Source organism: Lithobates pipiens, unplaced genomic scaffold, assembly GCF_037356315.1.
Source record: "Lithobates pipiens isolate NorthernLeopardFrog02 unplaced genomic scaffold, aLitPip1_a1.2 Scaffold_8, whole genome shotgun sequence".
Classification (NCBI taxonomy): Eukaryota; Metazoa; Chordata; class Amphibia; order Anura; family Ranidae; genus Lithobates; species Lithobates pipiens.
Genome location: NW_027507903.1, coordinates 616,804,089 through 616,825,211, shown reverse-complemented (window position 1 = coordinate 616,825,211; position 21,123 = coordinate 616,804,089). Strand labels below are relative to the sequence as shown.

Here is a 21,123-nt window from a genome sequence, read left to right as displayed (position 1 = left end):
ACCAGGGATTATAGGCGGCTACCGTCAGAGGAATGGATGGTGGCAAACGCTATGATCTCCCTATTGCTTGCTGAAAAACTGAGGCTACTGTGAGTGGGAGGGAATATAAACCAAGCAATGGGACTGATGTCCTGTACTGTACTCCAAGAAAAGGATTTACAGGTAATTCTAAAATCCTGTTCTCTTAATTGTACAATAAAAGGACAACAATTTTTGTTTTTTTTAGGCATAACCATGTGACTGGTTTTGCACCAAAATGAAAATTCAGGATGCACGTCCATCTCCACTGTCTGAGCACCTCTGCTCAGACGGTGGAGATGGACGTGCATCTTGTTATATATACACACCAGATCTTCCTTTTGCGGATTGGTGCACTTTGTGTGCTCCTCTCTTTGATTGGAGGTCTGGCCTTTTAAAAGTTGTCCTCCTTTTTATCTTCGAGCGGCAGCCTAGGCAGAGATTGGTATTCGTGTAGCCCTCACAGGACCATCGATATACCATTATTATCTATCTAGAGAACACAGTTTTCTTGTTACATTGCGCTACTGGAGGAATCGTGTGGACAAGCGAGGGTACAGCGTGGCAATGGATTCCGGCCGCGTTCCTCTTTTCACCATTGGTTTGACAGTCAACACCTATTTCGTGTGCTATGGTATGACTCTCTTCCTAACAAGTGCCCCTGACGAAGGGATATATTTGGTCCCGAAACATGTCTGGATATCCAGATCTATACGAAAACCTACCAACATCACCATCTTTGTTTTTATATTGTTTGACTATTGTTGTAATTTATATATGTATTTTTTTGAATAAAACATTTTTTTTTACCATTATACATTGTTGCCCTTAAAGTCCCATCCCCTTTGGGGGGTTTCTTGTGCATTCCTGACTTAGATCAGACTGTGTTGAACATCAAGGGCTGAAAGGGTTTCCTTTAGTTTTGGAGATCTCAGTAGAGACTGCCTCCTGAGTCTTATGCCGCAGAAGCAAGAGACCCCTCACCTACATAGTCCTTGGCCCACCTTCTCAGGCAGTGAAGTGGCCACAAGTGAAATAGAGACTGACACTGAAGAGGCTAAAGGGTCCCATTTGCATCCCCTGAGATGAACAGCCTCCAAAATGACAGAGCCTTTCTAAAAAGTCAGACATGGTAGCAGAGAACAAGCCTACATCCTGGCTTTGCCTACCTGGATGAGCATAATTCAGAAGTGGCCTTCAGAGATGGAAAGCAAACAGCTGATGAACCTTAGCCTTGGACCTGTATAGCACCCTGTGCCTAACCCGATGCACATTGTGCCAAGGTGAGTGCCAAAACAGGATCCAGTGCCTGAAGCAACATTAAAGGCTAGCAGTACAGGAATCTTCTTCCTGGCCTCCAAGGCTCAGCCAAGGAGTAAACGGATGCAGAAACCCGCAGTGACTATGGAGCAGACAGTTTTTGACAGAAGCATCTTGCAGAACAAAAAAAAAAAAAAAAAACCAAACCAAAAAGAGGGAAGGAGGTTCACTCAAGAGAGAGATCGTCCATCACATAAGGACATTAGCAAAAAACTGAGGCTAGGTGGGAGTGGGAGGTGTTACAGAGGGGATGTCCCTGCAGCTTTCTTATGCTCGTGTCCAATGCCGGAGGCTAGTTGCCTATATTTCTTGGTTAAGACTAAAGATCCTGAGTCCTGTACTGTAAGAAAATGAAGAAAAACTTAAAATTGTTTTTACACATTTATACAATCTGTTCTGAAGACAAATTAGATTTTGTATCATAATAACCATTTCTTTGAATCCATTGAGGGACAATTCAAGAACAGCCAGGATATACTGTCTGTGGCGGCAGTATAACTTGGCCGTTTCTGAATTCCTGTCTCCCTCACTGGTCAACGAAGAAAATTAAACTCTTGCACAGCTTACAGCTGTGCTGCCAGTCTTTCCCATGTGGATAAAAAAAATAAAATAAATGTCTTTTCCATGTTCCAAATACCTAAAGAAACCAGTACTGCTGTTTTTTGTAAAATGGCAGAGCGAAGAGGAGTGGGTTTCTCTTTTTTTGGTTTGTTTTGTTTTAAGGACCTGATAAAGTTACAAAACACTGAGCGACATACAGAATAAGAACAGATACTGAGAATTACACTCATCATACCAGGCACATGAACACCACCTTCATTCTGCCCCACCCCAGATTCTTACCAAGTGAAAGGTGTCATAAATATGCATAAGTTCCTCCATTTTGTACTGCTCTAGGATAACCACTCCATTCATGTTGCCGTTGACCTGGCGAGCACAGCTTTCACAGTGGACCAGGTAGGTGTTTTTCCCCCCACTCTCACTGGTGACAAACAGGATGTTGAAAACTTCCACCTATCAGACAGAAAGGTCGTATGAGCATTAGAAACAATATCCATGGAGAATCCCTCCCTTCAAAATAACCACTGTAGACTGGTACTCACATCACACTCATTGCAGTAATACGCCGGTTCATCCTTCACTCTTGCCTGATAGGCCAACTTCTTTCCACTGCGAATCAGGCTGTCTCTCTGTATCTGGCAGCGCTTAATGGACTGTAAGAGGCAGTACCTGCAAGAGGAGACCGCCAGGAGGACAGGTAAATACAAGTAATAGAGGAGACCAAAAATCTGAGCTGAGACTGGGGAAGGGACGAGAGTAGACCAGAGATGGGAGTATAGATAACAAGGACATGTGGACTCCCCCCCTTCTTTGGCTTCCTTGTGGTCTGACGTTAACATTTACCCCTATGTATACGTTCCCAAGTAATAATATACTTATAGTTTGCTGTGTTAGCACTTTGTTTTGCTACTACAGTCCAAAGCAATATATATTTGTATGCATACATTCTTTAACTCTCCATTTATCAATACTAATATATTTTATTTATTTATATATCGCACATACCCCTTTTTTTCCTTTTCTCTTTTTAAATCAGATTGCCTTTCCATTGCCATGCTTCTCCCTCCTCTGATGTGTATTCTAACAGGTCTTGCTGCCTGGGCAATGCAATGGTCATCATTGACTGTTTTTAAATTCTTCTGGCTGATGTATGCAAGTTCCGATGGTTGTCAACATGTGAGTGCAATTTATAACCAAGGGAATAACTTTTCACTGTTAAATTATTATGGGGTGTATAAGCTTCATTATAGAAGTTATCTGTTCTATTTAAACATACACCCCTGAGAAAATATTGAATTCTAAAAACGCGTTGGGTGTCCACCATGTATGTTCTTCCACTGTACTCATCAAGGCAGTCCCTGGATTCTGTAGAACTGTATGCACTTATGTAAAAACTTGTACCGTGTTGGCCTGACTGTACACCAACCCCCAACCATTTTTAATTTTTTTTTTTATAATAAAATTTGTATTTTACACATATTGTTCTGGAAATGTATATCATATAGTATTTTTGATTAAGCAGCATAGGCCACTAAAGTCTCACTAAAGGGGTTATCCTTATATATTCCAATTAATTGGAGATGTTGGCCTAATTTCCCTTATTGACCATACTTGCATCTTTTTTCTTCTTGGCTTTCTAGTGTACTAATTTCCATTTATTTATATATATTTTTTTAAAATATGGGTGGTCCATTTTATAACCACTGTATATGTATAAAAAAATAAATAAAAATAAAGTGTTGGCAAAGTGAATAATGGTGCACTGAATGGAGACCAGAAAGAGGCATGAATAATGGTAATACTGGACCCTGGCTACAATAATAGAGGATGGGGTAGGGTGAGGAGATGGCAGAGCAGAACATGGAGAATATGGGACTATGCTGGCATAATATAAGACACAAGACAAATATATATTAGATTATAAAATGAGCAGCATCGAAGATAAAGTCAAGGTGGTCTAATGAACATGCACAAGAACAGAGAAACTCGAGTAAAGGAAGGCGAGACAAGGCTTAGATGTAAAACAGCACATGGGGATACCACGCATAAAAGGGAAGTTGCACTTAGACTAGTTGTGCAATATATAGGTACACTTTATTGCCAGGCTCACCAGTTGCCCCTAAATAACCTTGCCTTTACTACCATGCAGCTCCAGCTAGAAGTGAAAAAAAATTAAGCCCTGTGCAGTATCTGAGTGGTGGCTTGGAGCATACACCAGATGACGTCTAATCAGACAAAACTCGTTGATCGAGTTCTGCCAACATCATTGCGCCTGATGTCTTCTTATGAGCCTTTGTTATGCTTCAGAAACTTGAGTGTTTACTTGGCCTCCTTTTTTAATAAATGCCATTTTAAAAGTTATCACACTATGTGGAACCTTTCTTAAAATTTTTTGGTTACATTGTGTGAGCAAAGAACCTCCCCTGTACTTCCTTTCTTCGATCTGAGCCTCATCCATTTGTTTGATGTGAATCTGTTGCAGATTCTTACTGTAAGGTTTGGAACCGCGACTGAGGTGATCTGGATCCTTGATAGGTTTCCCATATATGGTGTTCATCACCACAAGCTCAGTTGACCTAGGTGGTATAAGCCCCTTAAGTCCATTGATTCCGGTAAGCCTTCTGTGAAATTGGTGGCAGTTCTTTTCACAAGAATATTTCTAATACGTTTTCATCTTGATTGTCATCTGTTTCACCAATGCTTTTGAGATGCTCATTCATTAGTTATTGATGCCAAGACTTTTTTGAACCAACTCTTTCCTTGTCACTGACACTGATAATTACTCACAGTTATTTTGCACTTAGTGTATTAAAGCGCTGAATTTTTTCTTTTGTTGGAGCATACACAAGACAGAAGACTCCCTGCCTTTGACCAATATGGCAGTTTTGGTGTGTGAGAATCCAATCAAACTCTAGCCCAGTCATCTGGAAGGAAGGGGACTGAGTCACAAGCCCTTCATACATGGAAGTACTAGGTACTCTTCTTGGTAGATAAACAGAATGGGAAGCGAAGGACAGGTTAATGCGGGCTACTAGTGAGGCCACCACTAAAAGTAACTCTGTTGCTCTGCATGGGAAAACCACTAATTGAATTTATTTTAAAAGGAAATGAAAATGAGACCAGAGTCAGGAGGAAAAAGTAAAAAAATAAAAAATGGCAGCTACAGATAGAATGAATAAATGACGACAAGCCACCAAAAAGTGAACATCAAAAAAGGTACAAAACGAAAAAACAAAAAACCAAGGCTGGGCTCTCACTTGATCATGCCGTACAAATCTGGATCCGTTATCTTCACAGTTCGCGATACGTTCCAGGAGACGTGGATCATGGGTACGATGGACTTGACGTTCTTCACCTCGTTCCACTCAAAGCGCTCCAGGGCCAGCTGGTACTGATATGCTGCCAGGAGACAAGAATTAGCGTGTTATAAAGACATTATGGTGGACGCAGAAGAACCACAGTGAGCCATGAAGACAGCCAATAGACCCTCATACCCAGCCCCGACAAAAGCTGGCCAGTGATGGGAGCCTCTCAATGTTTGGATTTATGGCCGCGGGTGTGCCTACTGGCTCACAGCAGTCAGACTAGGCTTCCAAACAGTCCTCTTTTTTTTTAAAGTGGAATTATAATTTTTTTCCCCCATGCAGTGGTTCTGTCGGTTAACTGCTCATTTTTTGTCCAGGAGTTTGGAGAGTGGAGATATACTCAGCTAATCCTCTGATCCTTCCAGTTCACCTTCCATCACCACCCCCAATTTTCAAGCTCAACTTACCAACCAGCCTGCGACCAAATGAATTGACCTCTAACAATATACCTTAAAAAAAACAGGGGTTTAATCTGAACACATTTGTAAATACATTCATAAGCACTGTCCAGATAGAGGGGCGGGGGTCCTGCAGCCTCATAGGACATTCAGAGTTGAATGAAAACTCCTCATACAAGCTTTAAACCAGACACCGATAGAAGTCACAAGACTGCTATATACACCGCTGATCTGAAAAAGGTAGTTAGTTTATATTTACTAAAATAAATGCATTTCCATGTTCTGTGTACTGCGGGAGACCAGATATAGTGAATGCAGGGTCCCGCGTTTAATAACACTTTAAAAATGCACGCTATTCACTGATCAGGTGTCTGCAAGATATGTGCTTGCTTGCCTCAAATGTTCAAGCAGAGAGCCTAGAGAATAAAAAGGTTCAGCAGGCTAACTTTTTCAGAAAAAAAAAAAAGTTAATTTTAGGGAACACAAATGCAAAATACTGCCCCTTTTTTGGTAAAATATAATATATTTTAGCCTTGAAATTGTGTGCGAGTAAATGACAAACTTCAGTACCCTATATTTTACACTTCGAAAGCCCCTACAGGTCATCAGCCTAGGGTTCACCGTGAATAATGGGCCTAGAATTATTTCTCCCACTCCAAAGTGAACGTGACGATATGTAGCACAGTTGACCTTTTCGTATGTAGGCGTCCTAGACGCGTGTGTTTTATATGTACATGGGGGGGGGGGGGGGCGGTGTAGGCTCCAACTTTTTGGGAGGCTTGGGAGTAACTTAAGCTTTTTTTTACAATATTTTTTTTTTCATGTAATCACACAGGGGACAAAAAGTGATAGCATTTTATTAAGACCGTTTCGCTTTGAGATATAAGAGATCTGTGCAACCCCCCTGATGTGTTACCTGCTTTCCACTGAAGCTAATAAAGTGCAGATCGCACTCACCCAGCCACAGCGGGCGAGGATGGGGACAGCCGAACCCGGAGGTGACGTGATGCACGTCGCTTCCAAAGATTCCAGCACATTATTCCCAACACACGTTCCTGTAGAAAAAGCTGCGTATGTAGACGGGTGCTGCGGTGATCATCGGCTGGAACCGAAGGCAATCTGATGTGCTGGTCTGTGCAACTTACGTGTTAGAGGCCCCACATTCCAGGCTATGTTGTTGCACCACCCGATGGCCTGCACCCAGTGCACGGTTCCAGCGTTAATCCAGACCAGGTCTCCAGGACGCTGCACAAACCGATAGACTGGGATGTCCGCTCGGTACAGGTCCTCCAGGACTGGCCACCATGACCCAGTCAAGTAATCCAGGTTGTGCCTGAAAAGAAGAAGTTAAAATCATTGGGGTCCATTCACAGTGGCCTTAAATATACGCCAGTATTTTTGTCAGGGGAAAAAAAAATAAAAAAAATGCTCAGAGCGTTTTTGTACAGGTATTTTCTCTCAAAAAACTGCTTTCAAAAATGACACACACACACAATTTTTTTTCTGCCTCTAAACTTCATAATGTGCATGGACATAGGAAAACATTGAGCTGTTTCTACAGGCAAAATGCTAAACTTCTCTACAAGCAGCATTATTTTAAGCCAGTGTACATGAACCCCAATGCTGGTGGCTGACATGAAGATATATTGGGGAAGTGGTGCCCTCTGCTGTTTGCAGCCAGAATGAGATGTGCGCCGTGAAGGCTGTCTCCACCTTCTGGCAGAAGATACAAATTACTTAAATGCATTTGTTACCCCAACACTTCATATTCCTTATATGTGGCGGATGTCTCCTTTTCTTTGTATGAAATTCCTGGTGTTCCTGCCAGTCGCTCTGCTTTCCTATTAACCAAATGCTTTCCACCCCATAGCAGTTTTACTACTACAGGATGGGAGCTGTATAATATAATATAACACACACACGTTATATACTATCAAGGAGAAGATAGAGACAGAGCTATTGGTGGAGATATAGATAATCTCTCTCTATATCTCTCTCTATCTATCTCATAGATATAGAGAGCGAGAGGGCTATATAGAGTATATCTCATAGATATAGAGATATATACTCTATATAGCCCTCTCTCCACACACACACACACACACACACACGATCCAGCATTTCTGGGTAGCAGGTGCAAGCGCGTGCCACTGGTGGCTCGCTCCTGCTGTGATTATACACAGCGGGAGCCATGGACTCCATGTCCATCGGCACCCACCGATCATTTGGGACACAGGCAGGCAGAATGGCAGTTTACCCATGTAAACAAAGCAGATCACCGTTCTGTCAGTAGGGAAAGCACGCAAAGCAGGGACTAGTTTGGGCAGAGAATTAAAATGAGGGCAGACCCTACATTTAAATACAGTAGGCATCAGAGGGCCCTGCTAGTTATGCGCAATGATCAGACTTGTTCTGACATGCCCCTGCTGCACAGCCATTCACTGGGAAGCTCATTGTGCTGCTGAGCTTCCCAGTTGGAATGAGGGAATGTGATCACAAAAAAAAAAAATAAAAAAAATAAAAAAAAAAAAAAGTAAAAAAAAAAAAAAAAAAAAAAAAAGTGTGAATATATATATATATATATATATATATATATATATATATATATATATATATATATATATATATATATATATATATATATACACATATATACATACACACACACACATATACATATACACACACACACATACACATTTTTTTTACTTTTTTTATACATATTTATATATATTTATACATATTTTTTGTATACATACATACATACATACATACACACACACACACACACACACAAATATGGGTATTTTCATTTTGCTTATTATCAAAAAACATACATGTTCATGGTATTACATGTTCATGGTATTTATTGATATTTGTCACCTTATTTAGCTGCACCTGGGGATGACTCTTGAACAGGAGAGCTGGGGAGGCATTTGCAGATCTATCCAATGCCTAACCTCAGGCAAATAAAACTGTTGTCTCCCAGCTTTGAGTGTGCTGGACATCAAATCACTGAGCACCATAATTGTTTACAACGGTCTTATAGACAGGGCTCTATTTTGCACGGTTCTGAACACTCAGGTGCTAGGAGACAGCCAGTGTTATTAGCAGGCAATCAACAGGTCAGGCTTTAGATAAGACACTTGACTTCTATGAAAGCCCTCAGACAAAGTAAGCTTTAATACGTTGACAATGGACATTTAAAGTGCAAGTCCACCCCAACACTAAAATCCCTGCATCTACAGGCATCCACGATGCAACACCAACCTATCTAGCCCCGTAAAGAAGAAAATCGCTTTCCAATCCGTTCTCCAGCAGCGTAAGCTCTGCAGAGGACACTGTCGGCTGTGAAATGAATGGGAAGTGACGTCACCCATAGAGTTACTATTCGTTGTCGGCTGTGTCCTCTGCACCCGCCTCCACAGCAAAGCCACAGCTGACAGCTCAGCGTGGGGTCGGATAAAAAAAAAAGTTATGTATATGGATTTCCTCTTTACAGGGCTAGATAGGTTAGTGTTAGATTGTGGATGTCTGTAGATGCAGGTATTTTAGGGTTAGGGTGGCCTTGTACTTTAAACGTGAATAAGCCAAGTCATTGACCCTGCAATGCAATAGTGCTAACCACTTGTGAAGGTTTGTGCCATCCACTGGTGGACTGCGGAATTCATGACCATATTATGCCCTCCACTGGCACAAAGTGGTAATGCAGCCCTCTCACCTGTCACAGAAGGCGCTGATCTTTTCCCAGTAATTCTCATGGACAGCGAACCACTCGCAGTCCCCGGGGCCGATGTTTATATTAACCGAGCAGAAGTTGTTGTTCTCCTGGTGACCTGCAAAAAGGACCAGAGATTACAGTGAGTAACAAAAAAGTACCTCCCTCATTTTCATAATATAGGTGGGAGGGAGTACCCTATAGTCCATAGAAGTAGAGGCTTGGCACCAAGCATGATCGGTCTCAGGAGACACACAACAGAACAAGACCTGCTGTGTAGGCAAGTGGCAGTCTCAGCCTGGACCCCTGTGGCGTAACATGGCCTGCGGGGGGTCCAGGATGAGACTGTCACTTCTCTACACACAGCAGATTGTGCTCTTATGTGCCATTCTGGGGAGCTTCTGCTCTTATCTGTCATTTTCAGGAGTGTGGGCAGGCTCCTTTCCAGCCAGCACTCACAGCAGTAGGGCACAGGACTACACTTGCTAGCAGCCAGAGCGGCTCACATACATACCATGGGTATGAGGGGGGTGTGCGTAAGCACAGAATACACAAAGTTGATTTCCACATGGTATAAAACCCTACAGACCTCTTCTGCAACTACAATGGCATACTGGGCCAAAACCAGGTGGGAACCCAATCTGAGGGAGGAAATACTTGATAACTACAAAATCGTCTGTCCCAGGATCATCTGAGTTTAACCCAAATGTACATTTTACACAGGGCCTGACTCCAGTGTGTGTCTCTCGCTACAAACCTGCACAACGCTCAATGTGTCTCCCTTGTGGGCAGCGCTTGGGTACATTTTTTCCACGTATTATGGTCTTGTCCCATTTTGGCCCAGGTGATTCGATTCCTCCATGATCACATGGGATCTCCCCTTTACCTGGACCCTGGAACCTACACCCTGTTGCCCATAAAGACATGGATGAGCGAATTTGGGGAGGATGAACACCTTTGGGATGAATTAGAGCGGAGACTACCAGCCAGGTCTTCTCATCCAACATCAGCGCCTGACCTCACAAATGCGCTTCTGGAAGAATGGTCAAACATTCCCATTGAAACACTCCTAAACCTTGTGGACAGCCTTCCCAGAAGATTTGAAGCTGTTATAGCCGCAAGGGGTGGGCCAACTCAATATTGAACCCTATGGACTAAGGCTGGGATGTCATTAAAGTTCATGTGCTTGTAAAGGCAGGTATCCCAATAATTTTGACAATATACTGTACATCCTGCCTAGGAATGCCCACTCCAGAGTGGCATCTACCCATCAAGGCATCTTGATATTTGCATAAACCCAGCCCACAGCTTACATCAGGCCTGAGGGCTCTTGGGAAGAGTACTGAGGCAGGCTGCTGTGATGGTTTCAGGGAGCTATGTACAGCTCCCTGACAGCCAACCCCTTTTTATTCATAAATTGCTTGCATTGCATGGAGAAGGTTTCATTTGAGAAATTGTATTAGCACGTTGATGATGAGGGTAGAGTAGAAAAATATAAGCGCAAACTTCAGCTTTAACAACACGCTAATTCGCCCTCATCCTTGAACAGCGTGCATTTCATATGTCATGGCTAATGAACAGTTTGTGCTTTTTTTACCAAAGCGAGTGAATACATTTATGATGGGTATTCTGAATCTGACAGGATGCAGAGAGGCAGAGAGAGAGCAAGGGCAAAGGGTGAGATAGACAAAAAGACAGGGAAGGAGGATAACAGAGCAGGTGGGGAGACAGATGATGGATGGAGGAAAAGAGAACGGCAGACTGGTGGTGCCCACCTGGTGTACGACTGCCAGGGACTTTCATGTACAGCTGCACCGTGTTCATGCCCAGGATGGTATGGCCCACGTGGCTTAACATATTTGCATTGGATGAAACCCGCATAAAGGAAGGTAACTTCAGCAGCTCCTGTAACTGGGGCTTCCACCTGGAAAACATACATTGGAGTAATTTCAATATTCTACAAGCTCTAAAGCTGATCCTTACAAACCCAATCTACAGTAAAACCTTGGTTTGAGAGCGTTTTGCAAGACAAGCAACATTTTTAAACAACATTTGATATACAAGCGATGTAGCAATATGGTTACATTTAGCAACATATTGCTACACTTAGAGGTGTCTCTTCTCTTTTATACTCTGTAGCTCCTGCTGGATTTTGCTTCTAATTCCCTTGTGGAGGCTTCCATTTGTGGATGGAAATTTTATGGTTACACAACCTGATCACATTGCTGTAATCTTTTTACATGGACTGTAAACCAAAAGACCTATGGTTGTGGGTCAAATCATTTGAGTTTCCATTATTTCTTATGGGGATATTTGCTTTGATATAGAAGTGCTTTGGATTACAAGCATGTTTCTGGAACAAATTATGCTCACAATCCAAGGTTTTACTCTATAGTCTTCCAATGTTGGCTTAAAGCGGTAAGTAAACCGCTGAACCACACCCCCCTCCCCCCAAAAAAAAACTTGCGATAAATGGCATAATGTGCTAGATGCATACTAGCACATTATGAAATACTCACCTTAGAACAAAGCCCTTCCAGCGCCACTCACCGCTGAGAGGTCTGACATCTTCTCCTGTCCTTTCTTCCAGGAGGGGGGGGGGGGGGGGGGGTGGGCTCGATTCCGACAAGAAGCTCTAAAAGGGTCCAGCATGGTATGGTATACTATTGGGCGACCTCGGGCGACTTGCATTGACTTCTATACAGAAGTTGTTTGCAAGTCGCCGCTGAGGTCGCGGCGCGGCAAGTCGTGTTGCCCCCTGTGTGAACCGAGCCTTAATTCTTAAGACCCCTTCTTACAGTGCCTTGAAAAAGTATTCATACCCCTTGACATTTTCCAACCAAAAACGTAAATGTACTTTATTGGGATTTTATGTGATAGACCAACACAAAGTGGCACATAATTGTGAAGTGGAAGAAATGGTTTTCAAAAAGTTTAACAAATATCTGAAAAGTGTGGCGTGCATGTGTATTTAGCCCTCTAAATACAGCTGTTCTGTGAAGCCCTATCAAAAAATATCCCAAGATTTGAACAGCTCATGGAGAGCTGTTCAATCCATCATCCGAAAGAGAAGAAGTTAGGGGTCCATGGTAACTCGAGGAGCTGCAGAGATCCACAGCTCAGGTGGGAGAATCTGTCCACAGGACAACTATTAGTTGTGCACTCCATAAATCTGGCCTTTATGGAAGAGTGGCAAGAAGAAAGCCATTGTTGAAAGAAAGCCATAAGAAGTCCCATTTGCAGTTTGAGAAGCCACAGCAAACATGTGGAAAGAAGGTGCTCTGGTCCGAAGAGACCAAAATGTACCTTTTTGCTATAAAAGCAAAATGATATGTGGCAGATTAACATTGCACATCACCCTGAACACATCATCCCCACCATGAAACATGGTGGTGGCAGTATCATGTTATGGGGATGCTTTTCTTCAGCAGGGACAGGGAAGCTGGTCAGAGTTGATGGGAAGATGAATGAAGCCAAATAGAGGGCCAATCTTAGAAGAAAACCTGCTAAAGTCTGAAAAAGACTTGGAGTATGGGGCAGAGGTTCACCTTCCAGCAGAACAATGACCCCAAAACATACAGCCAGAGCTACAATGGAATGGTTTAGAGCAAAACATATTCATGTGTTAGAATGAGCCAGTCAAAGTCAGGATCTAAATCCAATTGAGAATCTTTGGCAAAACTTAAAAATTGCTGTTCACAGACGCTCTTCATCCAATCTGACAGAGCTTGAGCTATTTTGCAAAGAAGAATGGGCAGAAATGTCACTCTCTAGATGTGCAAAGCTGGTAGAGACATCCCCAAAAAGACTTGCAGCTGTAATTGCAGTGAAATGGGGTTCTACAGAGTGTTGACTCCAGGGGGCTGAATACAAAATGTACCCCACACTTTTCACAGATTTGTAAAAAAAAAAAAGAAAAAAAAAACATTTATCGTTTTCCTACCACTTTGTGCTGGTCGATAACATAAAATCCCAATAGAATACACTTCCATTTTTGGTTGCAACATCACGAAATGTGGAAAATGTTAAGGGGTATGAATACTTTTTCAAGGCACTGTAGTTTAGCCACTGTACTCGGCTGACATCATTCTGACTTCGGCTGAAAGTTCAATTAGGCTTTAATTAGGTGTGCCTCCTTGGTCAGCTCATGTGTGGGACAGGAGATATATACGTAGGTGGGCTCATAAAAGGCTGAGTGCTCACAGTAGGAGTCTCAAGCGTGGCAATGGTCAATGGCAACCCTCCTTATAATGTACAGCTGGGATTAGCGGGATAGCAAGAGCATGCTGAACATTGGCAGTGGGCATTCAGAGAACATCAACGTACGCCACTGTCACGCTCACCTTTTTGGGTCAGAGAGGTCAATATTGGTTCCAAATTTAATGATGTGTGGGGTTTTCTGCTCCTGGTTTGTGCTGAAAAAAAAAAAAAAAAAAACACAACATTAGTGAACCAATCATACGATGATCTCAGGAGCGCACTAGTACAGGAACATCTCTAACCCCCAAATTACTGAAATCTACCACCCGGTGATCCTGCCATGAGAGTCCTTGTTCAGGCAATTCCTGTTACAAGGAGCCACTAAAAGGTTTACAGCCTGCAATTAACTTCCAATGCTTCTCTTCAGTCCTGCACATTTATAATCTCCTTTTCTGTTCGGAAATTGCCTACTCCGATTTCACTGCACACTGTGAGCTTCCAACAGTTAATGAGGAGGGAGGGGGAGAGGGGAGAGTTTTAATGCTAGAGCAGAACAGGACTAGGTCAGTCAGAAAATGCAGACCTAATATAGGAAATGAGGGTCAGAGAGTGTGGACAGGATTCATTTGTGGCTGGGTATATGTTGCAGAAGACCATATGAAACTGGGAACATGTTACATGAAGCTAGCTAGAGATCAATACTATTACCTTAATCAACGTTCCCACTACAGACTGCTGAGGTCCGAGGACTGCACATCATATACCAAAGGGCCAAATGCCCTCAGGCCACAGGTTGGCCACCAGAGACCCATCCAGTTAACTATTTTTATAGCATAGGGGACAGGTGGTCACTCACTGCTCAGCATCTATGGAGGAACAGCACTGTCACCCTATGCAGCTCATTCCTGATGTGGACTGCAAAACATGCTGGGAGGGGGGGGGGGTCTGTAGTCCAGAGGACAACAAGACAAGCCTTATGACACTTCCTATAGAAAACACACTCCACGTGCTGCACTGAATTCCCAGGAAGTTACAAGCTCACTTGATTTCTGGCAGGATCACCAACCTTTCCCCCATGCCCAACCTTTGCTGCTGGCCGAGGGGACTGCCTCTGGAGTTACACCACAAGTGACTCTGCAACCCTCCACCGCATCTGCAACTCTGTGCCACCACCGGTAAATCTGCAACCCTCCGCCACCACCAGTAATGCTGCAACCCGCCGCCACCACTGCATTCCCCTTTCTCACCACTAAGCCTGAAGCCTCCCCACCACTGCGCCTTGATGAAATCCCCCACCACCGCAGTAGGCTCCCATCCTGTTACCCCCCGTTATATCGCCTGTACCTAAACGTCCACACAAACCCCCACTCACCCAATCAAATCTAACCTAAACCCACATTCTTTCCACCACTCCAAGGACCACCTATGCGCTCGCTACCACTAGCACTGACTCGTGCCTCAGCACTCTCCCCCACTGTACTAATGTGCACTTCTGTGCTCTCTGATGAATGGGCTGAATATGGAAGGGTGCATCACTGCAGTGGCAATCTGGCACAATTTTGCTATTAAAATGTACAAAAAGATGACCAAAAAAAAAAACCACACAATGTTTTTTTCATGTCTACAAGAATTCACTTCAGCTGGTGGGGGCTGCTGCGTTTCCACCCTGAAAATGGCCCGTCGCTTCTGCCCAGCCAAGGATCAGAATATCCATCCCCTCCCCCTCAAAGGCTCACTTACCTGGGAGGTGGGTTTTCTGTGGTGCTGTCCGGCTCATTAGACTCCTCATCGCTGTCTTTATCCTCCTATGAAAAGGTGGAGAACAAAAAGAATATTAAAACTCATGAGAGCGGATGCCACAAAAGGAGAGCCAAGACAAGAAGGTGAAGGGAAGGGCGGAAGAACTGACATAAAAGCAGGAAGGAAAGCGGGAAGTACAAAATGCGAAGGAGGAAAACACCAGTGGGTGTATTACAGACATCACAAAACCTTATTGGAATGCGGAGCCCTAACACGAGCCGCCTTAAAAGGGGTTCCCCCCAACCCAGATAACTTTCTTTTATTGTCTTGTTAACATCAAACTCCTCGCTCACTTCCTCCTGAGACTTTTGGCCACGTTTAACTTCATTACCAGGAGAACAATCGCATATCAAAAGTGCATACGAGGGCAGCAGTAGCCCAGCGACAAAAATAAACAGTTCTACACAACAACTTTTTTTTATTGGCAAAAGAACAATGGTTCACTTTCAATAGGGCTGACCATTTTTGATGGTCCAGCATGTGTGCAGGTGTGCCAAATGGCTCTACCCATCACCTGGCAGAGCCCTGAGGTATCTGCAAAGATAAACAAGGATAGGGGACCTCCTTACTTGAGCTGTCTGCACATGCACGAGAGGGAAACCTGTACCTACAAAGATGTACTTGAGTTTCTGATGGGTCCCAAAGACACGCCAGAGACCCTGCACACATCTGCGCATGTGTGGTATAATTGAGTGCACGTCATTCTCGTCTAGGGGAGAAAGGAGGAGGTGCTGATCTGCAGCACAAAAATAAAATTGTGGGATAGAGAGGGGGGGCTGGAGCCTGCTGCAAAGAATTTTTTTGTTTTTTTGGCAGTGGTCTGCTTACAGTTATAGGTGGAGGTCATAGCTTGTTCCACTCCCGCGCCTCCTTCAAGGCTCAAGGTTTAGCTCTAGACTTTTTTTTGGGGGGGGTGGGGGTGCAGTATGGATGGGTTACAACCCCTACCATCAGATTTATGTTGCAGTCTGATCTAAGAGTCGGGAAAGTCAAAAGACGGCAACCAAACACAACAAAGCAACGGCACATACATGAAAACCACAGCAATAGGGATTCCCATAAATCGGGGGTGACCATGCCAAACCAAAAACGCAGCCATAGCAAGCAGTAAACAGCGGAGAGAAGGCACCATTTTATTTATGGCTCAACTCTTATGCCCCGTACACACGATCAGACTTTACGAGAAAAAAAAAAAAGTGGATTTTTGATCAAATATTGTTGGCTCCAACTTGTCTTGCATACACACGGCCACACAAATGTTGGCCAACAATTATGAACGTGGGAACGTGGTGATGTACAATGAGCCGAGAAAAGGGAAGTTCAATAGCCAGTGCGGCTCCTTCTGCTTAATTCTGAGCATGCTTGAACTTTTGTGCGTCGAATTTGTGTACACACGATCGGAAATTCTGACAACGTTTTGTTGGTGTAAAACTTGAGAACCTACTAGCCAACATTTGTTGGCGGAAAGTCCAAAAACAAATGTTTGATGGAGCATACACACGGTCGGACTTTCATCCAACAAGCTCACATCCAACATTTGTTGTCGGAAAATCCAATCGGAGTCCGCCAACTTAGCAGGAGATCTGTTGATCTCTGCTGAGCCGGTGGATGATCGGTCCGTCTCTGCTCACTATTGAGCAGGGAGGGGCCTGTCAGAGCCCCGCTGATTCCTATGGAAAGCATGTCCGTTTTCATCCGATAAGACGGATGGTGAACGCAACGCCATACGTCTGATTTTAGCAGATCGGATGGCAGACGGGTGTCAGCAGACACATCCCCGCTGACATCTGTCTCCCCATAGGAGTCAATGGCTGGCCTGCTCGGATTCACCTGAAAAACGGCCAGGTGGAGCCGAGCGGGCTTGCCGTGTGAAAGGGGCCTTAGTGGGCAACGTATGTGAAAGCGGACAACCCCTCTAAAGAGTCATTAACTGAAAGCTGAAAGAAACAAGCAATGGGCACCTACCTGCAAGGATTCCTGGAAGGATGAAGCCTGGTACTGAGCATACTTGGCGATGGTGGTATGGGAGCGGCTGCTCTCGCAGTGCCAGACTTGGCGGGTCCCGGAGGGGTCCCAGTTCTCATCAGACGGCTGCTGCACCTGAGTACGGACCTCTACAGAGTGCTCTCCATTAGCGTCTACCAGAGTCTTAGTGGAGAAGAGGCCCAGATCTGTCAAAGAAAGAGATGAGAGTGAGTCCTAAGATGATGCAATGTCTCGGCATTCACCACATGACCGGGTGCAAGGAGGACAGATTTCAGAAAGACAATCTTGTCTATATCTTGTGTGGAAAGCTAAAAACAGATCCGCCTTAGCATTTAAGTGCTACTAAAGCAAACGATTTGGCAACAGTGAAATTTTTAACAATCAAAGCAACTTACTTAGCCGCAGGGATCCGGCCAGACCTCGAATCACGGTGATGGGGTTCTTGGGGTCAGTGCAGAATTGAAGCAACACAGGAGAAAATGCATCTCTCTTACTCTCCAACTAGAAGAGAAAACATAATAAACATTACCAATTGGGAACGGGACCTTTCTGTATCACCCTGCAGGAGGAGGACAGACTCCTAGCTCCCTTCTGTCTGTATCATCCTGCAGGAGGAGAACCTACAAAAATATCATACAAGAAGAAATTATACGTACATAGATACTGGGTGTAGGTGGGTTAAGTTTTTCACGGGGAAGGTTGCGCTCTGTTCCAATTGGCGGTTTCACAGACATGGAAGGAAGGACATAGGACTCTTTGAATTTTCCTTTCAGCACCATATTTCTAAGCAATTAGAAGAGACAGAAATGAATACCAGGCAATAAAGTCAAAGCGTACGTGTAAAGTGCACTGTCTGCTGATACCACAAAAATAGGCAAACAGTGTGGCTGTCCTTATTTCCATACAGGTGGTTCACAAGCACACTGGGGAATGTTTCATTGATAAAACAAATACATTTTTTTTTAATTTAAATACAATTATTCTGACAGTCTACTGGATATTCATGTGCAATCAGTCAGCCCAATATACTGTAAATATTCTTATCAATTTGTGATAAAACCTTGCTTCCTTGAATGGCTTGCGACCATTTATGTACAAGGGACTTCGACATTAATTATAACATATGCAGACTCGACATTTTGCTAAGAGTAGAATTCCAAATCAAAGTACGTCTCTCCTGCTTCATGTCCTCACTCTGATAGCCAGAGTCATTTAACGCATTTCCTCTGGTGCAGCTCTGCATAGAGACCAATCAGCTTCCAGTTTTTATTGTCAAAGCTTAACTGAATACGCTGGAATTAGAACCAGATTGGCTATTGTGCACCGCTGCACCAGATTTTGCACTCTTCAGTTTTAGTAAATCAACCCAAATGTGTGAATAAGGGCTTAAAGGGTTATTTCACCTTTTCACCACTAAATGAATAGGTGAACCAACTCGCTACACCCTCCTGAGCCCCTGCTGCACTTATTTCCTTTGATAATTATCTTCTGCTGCCCATGCCAGCCAGTGTAGCAGCCCAGGCTTTTAAGAACACCATACACGGCCTGTAGTCTGTGTGGCATAATAATAGTCGCAATGGTGAGCGGGTATTAGTTGGCGTCTGCATGTGACTGCGCAGACCAATCAGAATCTGAGCTCTTTGTTCCAGGACGGCATCCTGGTAGAACAAAGAATGCAGGAAAACTGCCATATTTTAAAATGCTTGGACTGCTACATTAGCTAGCATGGGCAATGAAAGATAAGGAGCCAAGGAGGTAAAATGAGTGGCGGAGATTTTTTATAAAAAAAAAATTATATTATCCTACTGAAAGACTTCGACACGCACCTTATGGCCCCTTAATTTAAAACTATCAGCGATTCGAGGTCCGTGGTTCCCCTGGGCCTTCCGACCATACTTTTTCCTCCTTCCCTCCTCTCCTTTACCCTCTCACAACCTTTTCCTTTTGTCCCTATCTCCTTTTTCTTTCCTTTTCTCATTTCTACACCTCCTCTCCCTTACTTTCTTTTCCATTTATGGTAAAATACCTCAAGCGAAACTGTTTTTCTTCGCTATTACCCTGAGCAATGATTGTTTACTGTTTTTTTCCTCATCGGAATTAGTTGGCCTATTCTTGTCTGGCCCCCCCTTATTTCATTGTTTTGACTTTATCCTACCCCACGCATATAGGAACTAGGGGACCATCTTGAGTCTGTTCCGATTTATTCACTTTTGCAATGCTTAGGTAACAGCATACCCGACTATCTTCCGTCACTATTTTTATTGTAAATTGTTTTGCCTATTTTATTGTACCCTGCTTGACTCTTTAATAAAATATTTGAAACGAAAAAAATTATATTATAATATGGAGGTTGAAGTACACATGGATTGCAAAATGAGGCACCCAACCAGTACATTACACCCAATTATAATTGCATTACAACAGATACCAAAAGTGTAGCTTATAATTCTGAGCCTATGATTTTGGAATATGTTTAAGTGCATACAACTAGAGTACAGAAGCGGAATTTGTGAGGGAGGATCTCCTACATCTCGTCTGGGAAGCAGGAGCCAGGACTTATTCATTGCAAGTAGGGTTGCACTGATACTAGTATCGGTGCCGATACCGAGTATTTGCACAAGTAATTGGTACGCTTGCAAATGCACCGATAATTTCAGGCTCGGTTCTTTGAGCCGTCAGTGGTAAAGTCCGCTAATTGGAGCCGTCAAAAAAAAAAAAAAAAAAAAAAAATTATTATATATATATATATATATATACACACACACACACACACACACACACACACACACACACACACACACACACACACACACACACACACCTCCACACTCCAGGACCCATCCCAGAGTTGAGGGTTGGAAAAACATTTCCCACATAAAAGACAAGGATGGGAGGATGGTTACAGAAGGTAGCTGTACTAAATGCCGCTTTGTCAGCCTTTATGCAGGAAAAGTTTTGAGGAAAAAAAATATCAGTAGTAATCAGCATGGGTTTACAAAAGGTCGTTCTTGCCAGAGCAATCTGTTAACATTCGACGAGGAAGTGAGCTGCTATCTAGACAGGGGAAAGCCTGTGGATTTAGTGTACCTGGATTTTGCAAAGGCATTCGAAAAAAAAATATTCAGTCTCGGGGAGTGCAAGAGGTCACGGGGACACCCAATAAGATTGGGGGGAGAAGTGGTTTAACCTTAAGCTGCAGGAGAATCATCTTTGGTGAGGTTCACCCCCCCAGTTGAAGCCTTGCCCAGGATTGTGTGCAGGCTTTTAGGATATTAAATAGCAGTTCTATGTTATTAGTTATGTATTCTTGGGACACTCTGATAACTTACTCCTAAGTATTGGATTGAGGATACCCTATTTAATAGGAGGGAAGCTGAACTGCTTGTTGGTGGATACGAGTCTAGGGGGAAGATTTGTGATTTGCTCCAATTTACACGTAGCCCCCAGAGTGTGTTCCAAATTCCACGCTGGTCTGAAGGGCAGCTTGTAAGCGGACATATTTACTATTGGAACTCACTGCTTTTCTAAGGCAAACATTATTTTAAACTCTAAGTGCATTTCTTTTACTTCAAAATAAATAAATAAAAAGACACACAGAGGTACTTTTCACTATGTGGGCTATCCTTCTCTAATGCAGCATATGGAGAATCCCATCCTGATATAAGCTGGAAACGCCATTTATTTTGGAACAGAATGAAAAATGGTCGGGAGTATATGGAAGCCATAACACCTTGGATATAGCTACACATGCTGGTTT

General features: G+C 43.4%; 1 protein-coding gene across 6 annotated transcripts in view; it reads right to left on the bottom strand.

Moving 5' to 3' along the window:
- The window catches only part of KDM6B (lysine demethylase 6B), a 169,075-nt gene that overhangs the window by 6,970 nt on the left and 140,982 nt on the right, over window positions 1-21,123 (bottom strand). For all 6 annotated transcript variants that reach the window (XM_077470693.1, XM_077470690.1, XM_077470689.1 and 3 more), the window contains 11 exons: window positions 18,023-18,149; window positions 17,762-17,867; window positions 17,346-17,551; window positions 15,321-15,385; window positions 13,724-13,795; window positions 11,156-11,304; window positions 9,384-9,498; window positions 6,808-6,995; window positions 5,157-5,298; window positions 2,442-2,568; window positions 2,182-2,352 (listed from right to left, as the gene is read on the bottom strand). In XM_077470693.1, coding sequence (XP_077326819.1) covers window positions 2,182-2,352; window positions 2,442-2,568; window positions 5,157-5,298; window positions 6,808-6,995; window positions 9,384-9,498; window positions 11,156-11,304; window positions 13,724-13,795; window positions 15,321-15,385; window positions 17,346-17,551; window positions 17,762-17,867; window positions 18,023-18,149 — 1,468 coding nt within the window. The remainder of the gene's footprint in view (window positions 1-2,181; window positions 2,353-2,441; window positions 2,569-5,156; window positions 5,299-6,807; window positions 6,996-9,383; window positions 9,499-11,155; window positions 11,305-13,723; window positions 13,796-15,320; window positions 15,386-17,345; window positions 17,552-17,761; window positions 17,868-18,022; window positions 18,150-21,123) is intronic.